The sequence below is a fragment of the Pseudophryne corroboree genome, chromosome 8, assembly GCF_028390025.1.
Source record: "Pseudophryne corroboree isolate aPseCor3 chromosome 8, aPseCor3.hap2, whole genome shotgun sequence".
Classification (NCBI taxonomy): Eukaryota; Metazoa; Chordata; class Amphibia; order Anura; family Myobatrachidae; genus Pseudophryne; species Pseudophryne corroboree.
The window spans coordinates 244,496,300-244,509,998 of record NC_086451.1 but is presented as its reverse complement, the minus strand read 5'-3'; the positions used below and the strand labels follow the sequence as shown (position 1 = coordinate 244,509,998).

General features: G+C 48.5%; 1 protein-coding gene across 2 annotated transcripts in view; it reads right to left on the bottom strand.

The window, feature by feature from the left end:
* TAF1 (TATA-box binding protein associated factor 1) overlaps positions 1 to 13,699 on the bottom strand; it is a 298,119-nt gene that overhangs the window by 95,098 nt on the left and 189,322 nt on the right. For both annotated transcript variants that reach the window (XM_063937154.1, XM_063937155.1), the window contains exons 21-22: positions 11,399 to 11,521; positions 10,396 to 10,571 (exon numbers count right to left, since the gene is read on the bottom strand). In XM_063937154.1, the coding sequence (XP_063793224.1) occupies positions 10,396 to 10,571; positions 11,399 to 11,521 (299 nt within the window). The remainder of the gene's footprint in view (positions 1 to 10,395; positions 10,572 to 11,398; positions 11,522 to 13,699) is intronic.

Below are 13,699 nucleotides of genomic sequence, written 5' to 3'. Positions count from 1 at the left end.
TGCACCATAGTGGCAATGACCTTTTTGGAAAGCCCTTTGTGAGCTAGGATGTTCCGCTCAACCTCCATGCCGTCAAACGAAGCCGCCGTAAGTCCGGGTAGATGAACGGTCCTTGTTGAAGAAGATCTCTTCTTAGAGGTAGAGGCCAAGTGTCCTCTACGGACATATCCAGAAAAGTAGTGAACCACGCTCTTCGGGGCCAATACGGGGCAATCAAGATTGCTCTCACTGTTTGATGCCTGATCCTCTTGAACACCCTTGGGATCAGCGCAATCGGAGGAAACAGGTAGACCATTTGGTAAGGCCAAGGCAATGTTAGTGCATCCACAGTGCTCGCCTGAGGGTCCCTGGTACGTGAGCAATAGCAGCGAAGCTTCTTGTTGAGGCGAGAGGCTATCAAGTCGATCTGTGGGCATCCCCACCTGTCGATGATCTGGTGTAACACCTGAGGGTGTAGTCCCCACTCCCCCGGGTGGAGGTCGTGGCGACTCAGGAAGTCCGCTTCCCAGATGTCCACTCCCAGAATGAAGATCGCGGACAGTGCTCTTGCATTTCTTTCTGCCCAGAGGAGTATTCTTGACACTTCTCGCATGCAGGCCCTGCTTTCTGTCCCTCCTTGTCGACTGATGTACGCCACCGTCGTGGCATTGTCCGACTGCACCTGGATCGCCTGATCCCGGAATAGAGAAGATGCCTGAATCAGAGCATTGTAGATGGCCCAAAGTTCCAGAATGTTGATCGGAAGTAGGGCCTCTTGGGCAGACCACCTGTCCTGCAACTGCGCCCCTTGGGTGACAGCTCCCCATCCTCTCAAACTCGTATCCGTCGTGAGGAGGATCCAACCCTGAATCCCAAAGTGTCGACCTTCCAGTAGGAAGACTGTAGCCACCACAGGAGTGAAATCCTGGCCTGGGACGACAGCCAAATCATCCGATGCATCTGAAGATGAGAACCGGACCACTTGTTCAGGATGTCCAGTTGGAAAGGTCTGGCATGAAACCTCCCGAACTGTAGCGCCTCGTACGAGGCCACCATCTTTCCTAACAATTTTATGCAAAGATGAATGGATACACAAGCAGGTCGGAGAACCATTTCTTGAAGTGATCTCACTTTGTCCTCAGGGAGGAACACTTTCTGTGCTACAGTATCCAGTAGCATCCCTAGAAACAGGAGCTGCTGAGACTGTTCCAGGTGGGACTTCTGCAGGTTGAGGATCCACCCGTGGCGATACAGAAGTTGGATAGTTCTATCTATATGGAGCTGTAGAAGCTCCCTGGAACTCACTTTTATCAGGAGATCGTCCAGGTAGGGAATTACGTTGACCCCCTGGACCCTGAGCTGAAACATAATCTACGCCATCACCTTCGTAAACACCATCGGAGCTGTAGACAGGCCGAAGGGTAACGCCTGAAACTGGTAGTGATTGTTCAGTAGGGCGAACCGCAGATAAGCCTGATGAGGAGGCCAAATTGGGATATGGAGGTAAGCGTCCTTGATATCCAGGGACACAAGGAATTCCTGTGGCTCCAGGCCTGCGATCACCGCGCTCAAAGATTCCATCTTGAATTTGAAAACCTTCAGGTAAGGATTCAAGGACTTCAGATTCAGAATGGGTCTCACCGACCCGACTGTGTTGGTACCACGAACATACTGGAGTAGTAACCTTGTCCTTGTTGTTGTAGGGGTACTGGAACAATGACCTGGGACTGGACCAACTTGTTGATGGCCAGTAGCAGCGTACCTCGCATATTTTCCAAAGCTGGTAAACCTGATTTGAAAAACTGTTGGGAAGAAGCACAGTCGAACTCCAGCTTGTAACCCTGAGAGATAAGGTCCCTTACCCAAGCATCTTGGCAGGAAACGTCCCAGATGTGGCTGTAGTGACGTAACCAAGCTCCCACCACGAGATCCCCTTGGGGTGGGTGAGCACCGTCATCCTGAAGTCTTTGCGGAAGCCGAACTTGTGCTTTGATCCCGAGATCCGGCAACGGCTGGTTTCTTAGGCTTACCTCTGGAGCCTCTAGCTGCGTTGGAGGCCCCCCCCCCAAGGCCCTAGATCGAAATCTAGAGGACCGAAAGGACTGAGTAGTCGTTCCTGGGTAGGTACGTCTAGCAGGCAGAGCTCCTGAAGGGAGAAACGTGGATTTCCCAGCAGTAGCTTTGGAGATCCATGCGTCCAATTCACCTCCAAAAAGCCATTCACCTATGAAGGGAAGAGATTCCACATTACGTTTGCAGTCAGCGTCAGCAATCCACTGACGCAACGATATGGCTCTGCGTGCGGACACAGCTATAGCAGAGGTCCTAGCATTAATATTGCCAATCTCTTTAAGGGAGTCACAGAGGACTCTTGCCATGTCCGGAATGAGTTTTAGAAAAGTTACAGTAGTAAATAAGGTCATATCACCCAAAAGACCTTCCTGAATTTGAGTAGCCTAGGAATGAATTACATGTGTCATCCAGCAACCTGCAAGGACCGGTCTTTGAGCTATGCCTGCAGCAGTGTAGATAGATTTTAGAGTGGCCTCAATTTTCCTGTCTGCCGGGTCCTTTACCGTAAAGGAGCCCGGAGCAGGAAGAACCGCCTTTTCAGAAAGGCGAGAGACTGAGACATCTACTGCTGGAGATTCTTCCCAGGATTTTTCTGCCTTCAGGAGCAAAGGGGAAAGTATGCAGAAACCGTTTGGACACCTGATATTTTTTATCTGGATTTTTCCAGGCTATTTTAAATAAGTTATCCAATTCCTTGGAATCAGGAAATGTGACAGTCAGTTTGTCTTGCGGGAGGAAAAAATGACTGACATGATATTGAGCCAGATGAACTAGGAGAGAATCTAGCATTACAAACGCTGCATAACTTCTGTTTTACCATATTGAATAAGAAAAACAGGTACAATACACATACAACACAGCCTGAAATACAACACAAGCCTGTCCTATTGCATGTGAGAGGAGACACAGGAGAGAGGACCCCAGCGCACCAAGCGTTGCGCAGCCCCAGTGAGGCTGCCAGCGTTTTATATGTAAACAGTGAGACTGTATTATGAAAAATAACTCAGAGGGATGTTACTTGTGCACACTATAGCGGCTCTCCCCCTCTACACCCGGTACCAGCGATCCAGGGACTGTTATGGAGGAGCTGTTGAGGCTGCTGCTATGCAGAGGAAGGCGCCAAAATGCAGCTGAGCCAGCTCTCATGTAGCTCCGCCCCCCTCCATGGCACCAGAGCTACTGTTTTATATTTATACTGCCCATGTCTCTTTAGGTTTGTAGCCTCACATAAATGCTTGGTACAATGCATTTTGGCCAGTCTCACGCAGGGGCTACAGCGGGGCCCCCCCTGGAGGGACCCGTACACCTCACCCGCGCTTCAGCTGCACAGTGAACTGGGGGACTCCCCTAGTGGTGTCCCCGGCGTGTACTCACCACCGACGATCACCGTCAGGCAGTGTTAGGGGTGTACGGCTGCAAGAGCCAAGGCGCCATGCTCGGCTGAACAAACAGTCCCTCAGGATAGTGGTTCTGCAGCGGGGAAGCGGCTCTGCATCTCAAGAGCCTGGTGACCGCCCCCCCTAACTCCCATGGTGCAGGTATGCTGTTGCCCAAACAGCATACCGAAAGAAATAAAACTTTAAAATAAATTGAAGAAAATCTCTGGAGCTCAGAGATGTGCATCCTCTCCTGAGGGCACTTTTTTCTAAACTGACCTGTAGGAGGAGGCATAGAGGGGAGGAGCCAGCACACCCAGTTGAAGAAATTTAAAGTGCACTGGCTCCTTTGGACCCATCTATACCCCATCGTACTAATCTGTCCCCAATATCCCTTATGGATGATAGAGAAAACATAATATACCACCAAAAGCAGGATGGCGTTTGGGGAAAAGTAGTAGTGACATGCGGTCAGGTGAGGCAGTCTCTCTCTTATCATATGCCAGTATAAGCCAAAGTTTTGACTATTAAAATGATATGAAAAATACAAAGTTGATAATATAAATATCTTCTTTGTATTATTCTAATAATTTTTATAGTCAAAACTCTGGAGTATACTTGGCTACAACAGATGACGCAATGCCTCCATATATCTCTGACCACAACTCCCCAAAATTTACAGCAGTATATACTGCTGCACCTGTATATCATGCCCATGGGTTTATGTGTGTGTGTGTAAATCCGGCTTGGATACTAGCTAGTGCCTCTCCAGCTGTTTACTTCACTGCACATCACTGGAATGTAGTGGGTATACTGACTCACTATGGCTATTAACTAGTAAGTCATGATGGGAGTTAGATGGGGGAGGAGTTTGAGGCCAGGACGTAAAGCAATGTGTACTAGTGATGGTGCTAACAGGAGAGAACAAGGAATGAGTATTTCTTACAGTCTCAGAGAGATGGGTGTTACTAAGAGGGTGAGCAGGGATAGAGAATAGGTGGGCAGACAGAGGGCCTAGTTAAGAGAAGGGCTAAGTACAAGCCAGTTGAGTTAATCATGTTCTTTAGAAAACGTAGGTGATTTGCTTATATGCTGAAAGGTTGATGCAGTAGAAAATAAGATTTTACTCAACTGTAAATCTATTTCTCGTAGTCCGTAGTGGATGCTGGGACTCCGTAAGGACCATGGGGAATAGCGGCTCCGCAGGAGACTGGGCACAACTAAAGAAAGCTTTAGGACTACCTGGTGTGCACTGGCTCCTCCCACTATGACCCTCCTCCAGACCTCAGTTAGGATACTGTGCCCGGAAGAGCTGACACAATTAGGAAGGATTTTGAATCCCGGGTAAGACTCATACCAGCCACACCAATCACACCGTATAACTCGTGATACTATACCCAGTTAACAGTATGAAATATAGCTGAGCCTCTCAACAGATGGCTCAACAGTAACCCTTTAGTTAGGCAATAACTATAAACAAGTATTGCAGACAATCCGCACTTGGGATGGGCGCCCAGCATCCACTACGGACTACGAGAAATAGATTTACCGGTGAGTAAAATCTTATTTTCTCTGACGTCCTAAGTGGATGCTGGGACTCCGTAAGGACCATGGGGATTATACCAAAGCTCCCAAACGGGCGGGAGAGTGCGGATGACTCTGCAGCACCGAATGAGCAAACTCTAGGTCCTCCTCAGCCAGGGTATCAAACTTGTAGACTCTTGCAAAAATGTTTGAACCCGACCAAGTAACAGCTCGGCAAAGTTGTAAAGCCGAGACCCCTCGGGCAGCCGCCCAAGAAGAGCCCACTTTCCTCGTGGAATGGGCTTTTACAGATTTAGGGTGCGGCAGTCCAGCCGCAGAATGTGCAAGTTGAATCGTGCTACAGATCCAGCGAGCAATAGTCTGCTTAGAAGCAGGAGCACCCAGCTTGTTGGGTGCATACAGGATAAATAGCGAGTCAGTTTTCCTGACTCCAGCCGTCCTGGAAACATACTTTTCAGGGCCCTGACTACGTCCAGTAACTTGGAATCCTCAAAGTCCCAAGTAGCCGCAGGCACCACAATAGGTTGGTTCACATGAAAAACTGACACCACCTTAGGAAGGAATTGGGAACGAGTCCTCAATTCCGCCTTATCCATATAAAATACAGATAAGGGCTTTTGTATGACAAAGCCGCCAATTCTGATATACGCCTGGCCGACGCCAAGGCCCACAGCATGACCACTTTCCACGTGAGGTATTGTAGCTCCACGGATTTAAGTGGCTCAACCCAATGCGACTTCAGGAAATCCAACACCACGTTGAGATCCCACGGTGCCACCTGAGGCACAAACGGGGGCTGACTATGCAGCACTCCCTTAACAAAAGTCTGAACTTCAGGCAGTGAAGCCAGTTCTATTTTTGAAGAAAATCGATAGAGCCGAAATCTGGACCTTAATGGAACCCAATTTTAGGCCCATAGTCACCTCTGACTGTAGGAAGTGCAGAAAATGACCTAGCTGAAATTCCTCCTTTGAGGCCGTCCTGGCCTCACAGCACGCAACATATTTCCGCCATATGCGGTGATAATGGTTTGCGTTCACTTCTTTCCTAGCTTTAAATAGCGTAGGGATAACTTTCTCCGGAATGCCCTTTTCCTTCAGGATCCGGCGTTCAACCGCCATGCCGTCAAACGCAGCCGCAGTACGTCTTGGAACAGACAGGCCCCCCTGCTGCAGCAGGTCCTGTCTGAGCGGCAGAGGCCATGGGTCCTCTGAGATCATTTCTTGGAGTTCTGGGTACCAAGTTCTTCTTGGCCAACCCGGAACAATGAGTATAGTTCTTACTCCTCTCCTTCTTATTATTCTCATTACCCTGGGTAAGAGAGGCAGAGAAGGGAACACATACACCGACTGGTACACCCACGGTGTTACCAGAGCGTCCACAGCTATCGCCTGAGGGTCCCTTGACCTGGCGCAATATCTTTGCAGCTTTTTGTTGAGGCGGGACGCCATCATGTCCACCTGTGGCCTTTCCCAACGGTGTACAATCATTTGGAAGACTTCTGGATGAAGTCCCCACTCTCCCGGGTGGAGGTCGTGTCTTCTGAGAAAGTCTGCTTCTCAGTTGTCCACTCCGGGAATGAACACTGCTGACAGTGCTAACACATGATTTTCCGCCCATCGGAGAATCCTTGTGGCTTCTGCCATCGCCATCCTGCTTCTTGTGCCGCCCTGTCGGTTTACATGAGCGACCGCCGTGATGTTGTCTGACTGGATCAGCACCGGCCGGTGTTGGAGCAGGGGTCTAGCCTGACTTAGGGCATTGTAAATGGCCCTTAGTTCCAGAATATTTATGTGTAGGGAAGTCTCCTGACTTTTCCATAGCCTTGGAAGTTTCTTCCCTGTGTGACTGCCCCCCAGCCTCGAAGGCTGGCATCCGTGGTCACCAGGACCCAGTCCTGTATGCCGAAACTGCGGCCCCCTAGAAGATGAGCACTCTGCAGCCACCACAACAGCGACACCCTGGCCCTTGGAGACAGGGTTATCCACCGATGCATCTGAAGATGCGACCCGGACCACTTGTCCAACAGATCCCACTGGAAGATCCTTGCATGGGACCTGGCGAATGGAATTTCTTCGTAAGAAGCTACCATCTTTCCCAGGGCTCGCGTGCATTGATGCACCGACACCTGTATTTGTATTAGGAGGTCTCTGACTAGAGATGACAGCTCCTTGGACTTCTCCTCCGAGAGAAACCCTTTTTATCCTGTTCTGTGTCCAGAACCATACCCAGGAACAGTAGACGCGTCGTAGGAAGCAGCTGCGACTTTGGAATATTCAGAATCCAGCCGTGCTGTTGTAGCACTTCCCGAGATAGTGCTACTCCGACGAACAACTGCTCCCTGGACCTCGCCTTATAAGGAGATCGTCCAAGTACGGGATAATTATTGCGGCCATTACCTTGGTAAATACCTCGGTGCCGGGGACAGACCAACGGCAACGTCTGGAATTGGTAATGACAATCCTGTACCACAATTTTGAGGTACTCCTGGTGAAGAGGGTAAATAGGGACATGCAGGTAAGCATCCTTGATGTCCAGTGATACCATGAAATTCTCCAGGCTTGCAATAATCGCCCTGAGCGATTCCATTTTGAACTTGAACCTTCGTATAAAAGTGTTCAAGGATTTCAATTTTAGAATGGGTCTCACCGAACAGTCTGGTTTCGGTACCACAACATTTTGGAATAGTAACCCCGGCCCTGTTGAAGGAGGGGTACCTTGATTTCACCTGCTGGAAGTACAGCTTGTGAATTGCCGCCAGTACTACCTTTCTCCGAGGGCAGCAGGCAAGGCTGATGTGAGGTAACGGCGAGGGGGAGTCGCCTCGAACTCCAGCCTGTATCCCTGTGATACTACTTGCAGAACCTAGGGATCCACCTGTGGGCAAGCCCACTGGTCCCTGAAGTTCCTGAGACGCGCCCCCACCGCACCTGTCTCCACCTGTGGAGCCCCAGCGTCATGCGGTGGACTCAGAGGAAGCGGGGGAAGATTTTTGATCCTGGGAACTGGCTGCCTGGTGCAGCTTTTTCCTTCTTCCCTTGTCTCTGTGCAGAAAGGAAGCGCCTTTGACCCGCTTGCTTTTCTGAAGCCGAAAGGACTGTACCTGAAAATACGGTGCTTTCTTAGGCTGTGAGGAAACCTGAGGTAAAAATTTTTCTTCCCAGCTGTTGCTGTGGATACGAGGTCCCAGAGACCATCCCCAAACAATTCCTCACCCTTATAAGGCAGAATCTCCATGTGCCTTTTAAAGGCAGCATCACCTGTCCACTGCCGGGTTTCTAATACCCTCCTGGCAGAATGGACATTGCATTAATTCTGGATGCCAGCCGGCAAATATCCCTCTGTGCATCCTTCATATATAAGACGACGTCTTTAATCTGCTCTATGTTAGCAAAATATCATCCCTGTCTAGGGTATTAATATTATCTGACAGGGTATCAGACCACGCTGCAGCAGCACTATTTATACTGAGGCAATTGCAGGTCTCAGTATAGAACCTGAGTGAGTATATACAGACTTCAGGATAGCCTCCTGCTTTTTATCAGCAGGCTCCTTCAAGGTGGCCGTATCCTAAGACGGCAGTGCCACCTTTTTTGACAAACGTGTGAGTGCCTTATCCACCCTAGGGGATATCTCACAACGTGACCTATCCTCTGGCGGGAAAGGGTACGCCATCAGTAACTTTTTAGAAATTACCAGTTTCTTATCGGGGGAACCCACGCTTCTTTACACACTTCATTCACTCATCTGATGGGGGAACAAAACACTGGCTGCTTTTTCTCCCCAAAAATAAAACCCCTTTTATGTGGTACTTGGGTTCATGTCAGAAATGTGTAACACATTTTTCATTGCCGAGATCATGTAACGGATGTTCCTAGTGGATTGTGTATATATCTCAACCTCGTCGACACTGGAGTCAGACTCCGTGTCAACATCTGTGTCTGCCATCTGAGGTAACGGGCGTTTTTTGAGCCCCTGATGGCCTTTGAGACAACTGGGCAGGCGCGGGCTGAGAAGCCGGCTGTCCCACAGCTGTTACGTCATCCAGCCTTTTACGTAAGGAGTTGACATTGTCGGTTAATACCTTCCACCTATCCATCCACTCTGGTGTCGGCCCCACAGGGGGCGACATCCCATTTATCGGCCTCTGCTCCGCCTCCACGTAACCTTCCTCATCCAACATGTCGACACAGCCGTACCGACACACCGCACACACACAGGGAATGCTCTGACTGAGGACAGGACCCCACAAAGTCCTTTGGGGAGACAGAGAGAGAGTATGCCAGCACACACCAGAGCGCTATATAATGCAGGGATTAACACTATAACTGAGTGATTTTTCCCCCAGTAGCTGCTTGTATACATATATTGCGCCTAAATTTAGTGCCCCCCCTCTCTTTTTAACCCTTTGAGCCTGAAAACTACAGGGGAGAGCCTGGTGAGCTGTCTTCCAGCTGCACTGTGAAGAAAAAATGGCGCCAGTGTGCTGAGGGAGAAGCCCCGCCCCTTTTTCGGCGGACTTTTCTCCCGCTTTTTTATGGATTCTGGCAGGGGTAATTTATCACATATATAGCCCTGGGACTATATATTGTGATGATTTGCCAGCCAAGGTGTCTTATAGTGCCCTCAGGGCGCCCCCCCCCCAGCTCCCTGCACCCATCAGTGACCGGAGTGTGAGGTGTGCATGAGGAGCAATGGCGCACAGCTGCAGTGCTGTGCGCTACCTTGTTGAAGACAGAAGTCTTCTGCCGCCGATTTTCCGGAACACTTCTGGCTCTGTAAGGGGGCCGGCGGCGCGGCTCCGGGAACGAACACCAAGGTCGGGTCCTGCGGTCGATCCCTCTGGAGCTAATGGTGTCCAGTAGCCTAAGAAGCCCAAACTACCACCTATTAGGTAGGTTCGCTTCTTCTCCCCTTAGTCCCTCGCTGCAGTGAGTCTGTTGCCAGCAGATCTCACTGTAAAATAAAAAACCTAAATATACTTTCTTTCTAGGAGCTCAGGAGAGCCCCTAGTGTGCATCCAGCTCAGCCGGGTACAAGATTCTAACTGAGGTCTGGAGGAGGGTCATAGTGGGAGGAGCCAGTGCACAACAGGTAGTCCTTAGTTGTGCCCAGTCTCCTGCGGAGCCGCTATTCCCCATGGTCTTTACGGAGTCCCAGCATCCACTTAGGACGTCAGAGAAATCTGTATTAATAATGGCTAGAAAACTTAAGTTTTGACTACTGTAAACAGGAAGGTGTAGAACATTAAAGCAGAAACCGAATAGTAAAACGGAGGAACGTCCTAGCCTTCATTCTGATGCATGTTAATTTTACATTACACAATGGATAGGTTTGAATTCCACAGATATTACATACTCCAACCACACTAGTGTAAATGTATTAGGGGTACAACATGCTGTGTTATCAAACTGCCACATACTTGTTTTGTAGATCAAATATCCGCTGGCATTCTTCCTTATATCTCTCCTGATGTTCTGCCACTGAGAAGCGGGAACCTCTGGCAAATTTGCTCATTGGTCCCTCACCAGAGCGTGCCTGTTCTGTGGACATTGTTCTCACTACATCAATCACTTCCCAGCGGGACAACTTCTTGATCTGAAAACAGGACAGAGGTCAGATGAATTTACAGCATTAGCTATCACGCAACACATTTAAACATGCAACAGGGAACTGGAAGGGTCCTATACACATATACCCCTTTCACACCGCACAAATAACCCGGTACGGGTCAGTGTGCGGTGTGAAAGCGCCATGTCGGATTTCCCGGGTCGCCTGACCCGGTAATTCAACCCGGGTTATAAGCAATGTTATTCCTGGGTTGAATACCGGGTCAGTGGCTCTGTAAATGGATTCCCGGGTCGGACCCGATTACAAGATATGGAGAGGCGGCGCTGAGATGAGCTCATCTCCCAGTGCCGCCTCCACCTTCGCCCCCTCTGCCGGCTCCGCCCCCCTGCCGCTATGGCAACCGACCCGCCAATATGCCAAGGTCTGGAAGCCAGCAGAAACAGGTAGGAGAGTCTCCAATGCCGAATCCCGCCCAGGAAGGATCCGTTTCTAATTCCCGGGTGGGATCCGGCATTGGAGATGTGAAAGGGGTAATAGAGGAGACATAGGAAATGCTACATTGAGAGACTCATGAGAAAAAAAAAAAAAACTCTTCCACAAAGTCTTATTTTCCAATTCATGAATCACACAAAATACACAACAATGCTTAGTGTACAGACAATAGGTATTCTTCAGCAGGGACATGTCACAAAATTGTCTCCTATAATTTAAAATGCATATAGTAATAGGTGAGTGGTAGATCAGACAGGTATATTAGTGCGTGCCCAACAGGACCTTGATGTCTCCAGGACTCTAGTGTAGCTAGTACTACAGGGAGATACTTGGAGCAGTCACTCTTCAGATTACATTCTCACCTCTTCTTCTGGCACTCCAAATTTTCGCAAGAGCTGTTTGGCATTCTTCAAGGAAAGTCTGCGTAAATCTGCATCAGTTCCAGTCACTGTCTTTTTCACCGGCTGGGGCTCTTTATCATCTTGCTGTCAGTGGAAAAACATTACATAATATAATAATAATTAGCAAATATAATTAACAAACTCCAGCTTATTAGCAAAGACACTCTACATTCATTTCAGATCACTTTACCCCTCTGGAACTTTATTTGTAGGAGCACAAAAACAGAATTGTGGAAAGTCTACACTAATTACACTGTAATACAGGTAAACTATTAATACAGCTATCAGTTTCCTAAATAAAATAGTTGGTAGAATATCTTTTAAAATATGGTGTTGAATTATGAATAATCATTAGGACAAGCAAACATGGCTACTCATAGTAAACCTCAGAAACAAACAAAGGCCATTGAGGATATTGTTTTTCTTAAAATACTCTAGATTGAAAATAAAAATCTGCTACTGATTACATTCACAAACAAATATTTATACGTTGAGGAGTTTAGAGTACTTAAAGATTTTTGAGATTATGGCTTTATAATTGTAAAGAGATTTCTTCTTCGTATACCCGACGCCCTATCCGCACATCACCAATCACAGATGTAGCCAGGTTCATCGCATCTGCGGCACGGGCACACATGGCCTGCCGTGCAGAGTGTGCGATTTAATACGCCGTGCTGCAACTACCCATAGCTCAATGTATTTCTTACGGCAGCTCATGCATGCGTGCATCATAGTAAATGGGCACAATTGCCGCACTAGGAGTGCCACGACTAGGACACTCGGCCCACATACAGACACATATGTTAGTGAATGCTACAAAACGGCTAATTATCATAAGTAGTCAAAGGGTGTAAAATATCTGAAATCCGTCTTTTCCAGGCACACTACCACCAGTTAAGAAAGGAGGATTTTGGTACTTAGCGATAAATCCCTTTTTCGGAAACCATAGGGGACACTGGCACAACTTCAAGACTGTGGGGTGACGATGGTGGCTTTACAGGGAGCTGGCACTTTAAATAAACTAAGAAGTGAAACAGGCTTCTCCCTCTCTATCCCCCATCATCCCTCAGTTAAGAATTAGCCGAGAGGAGACGGGAACAAGAGATCAGAACTAAACGAGGGAAGAGAGCATATAACAATTAAACATAACAGAACAACAATGAAGGCAAGAGAAAAGCGATGTGCAGGGGGCCAGTGTCCCCTATGGCTTCCGATAAAGGGATTTATCAGTAAGTACCAAAATCCTCCCTTTTCAGTCAGCCACTAGGGGACACTGGCACAAGTTCAAGACTGTGGGGACGTCCCAAAGTTTCCCACCTGGACGGGAGATCGCTGAGGAACTTGCAAAACAAGGCCGCCAAAACGTGAAGATGAAGCCGCAAAGGTATCAAGCTTGTAGAATTTGACAAACGTATGGATACTGGACCAAGTGGCTGCCCTACAGAGTTGAGACGTGGTAGCCCCTCTAGTAGCGGCCCAGGAAGACCCAACTGAGCGTGTAGAGTGCAGCAATGGATAATGGAGGCCGCCTAGAGTGATGTAGATAGGCTTGACTAATTGTCAACCGAATCCAGCGGGCCAAGATCTGCTTAGTAGCAGGCCACCCTCAACGCTGGAAATCATCAATCTTTCGTAACAGTGCTGTTCATTCCACATAGATCTTCAACGTCCTCACTACATCCAGAGAAGAAGGTGTCCCAGAGTCCTCCTGCAAGGACGGTACCACAATCGACTGATTGATTTGAAAAGCTGACACGACCGTGGGAAGAAAAAGAGCATGTGTTCTCAACTCAGCCCTATCAAGTAGGGAAGCTTACAAGACAAGACACTTAATTCAGACACCCTCCGGCTGAAGCGATGGCTAGGAGAAAAACAGTCTTCCAAGTAAGATAGTTAAGATCTGCTTCTTCCAAGGGTTCAAATCAGGGTGACTGTAGATAATCCAGCACCAGATTGAAGTCCCAAGGAGATGTAGGGGGACTAAATGGAGGCTGTACCTGAAGGACCCCTTGTAGGAAAGTTTGTCCATCTGGAAGGAGCGCCAGACGTTTCTGAAAGAAAATCGATAAGGTAGATACCTGAACTTTCAGGGATCCTAGACGAAGTACGGAATCTAAACCTGCCTGGAGAAAAAGCAAGAAACGTGAGAGACAAAAATAATCTGATTGAACCCCTTTCCATTCACAACAAGAGATATAAGATCGCCAGATGCGATGGTGATGGGCTGCCATAGCAGGTTTTCGTGCACGCAACATAGTGGGA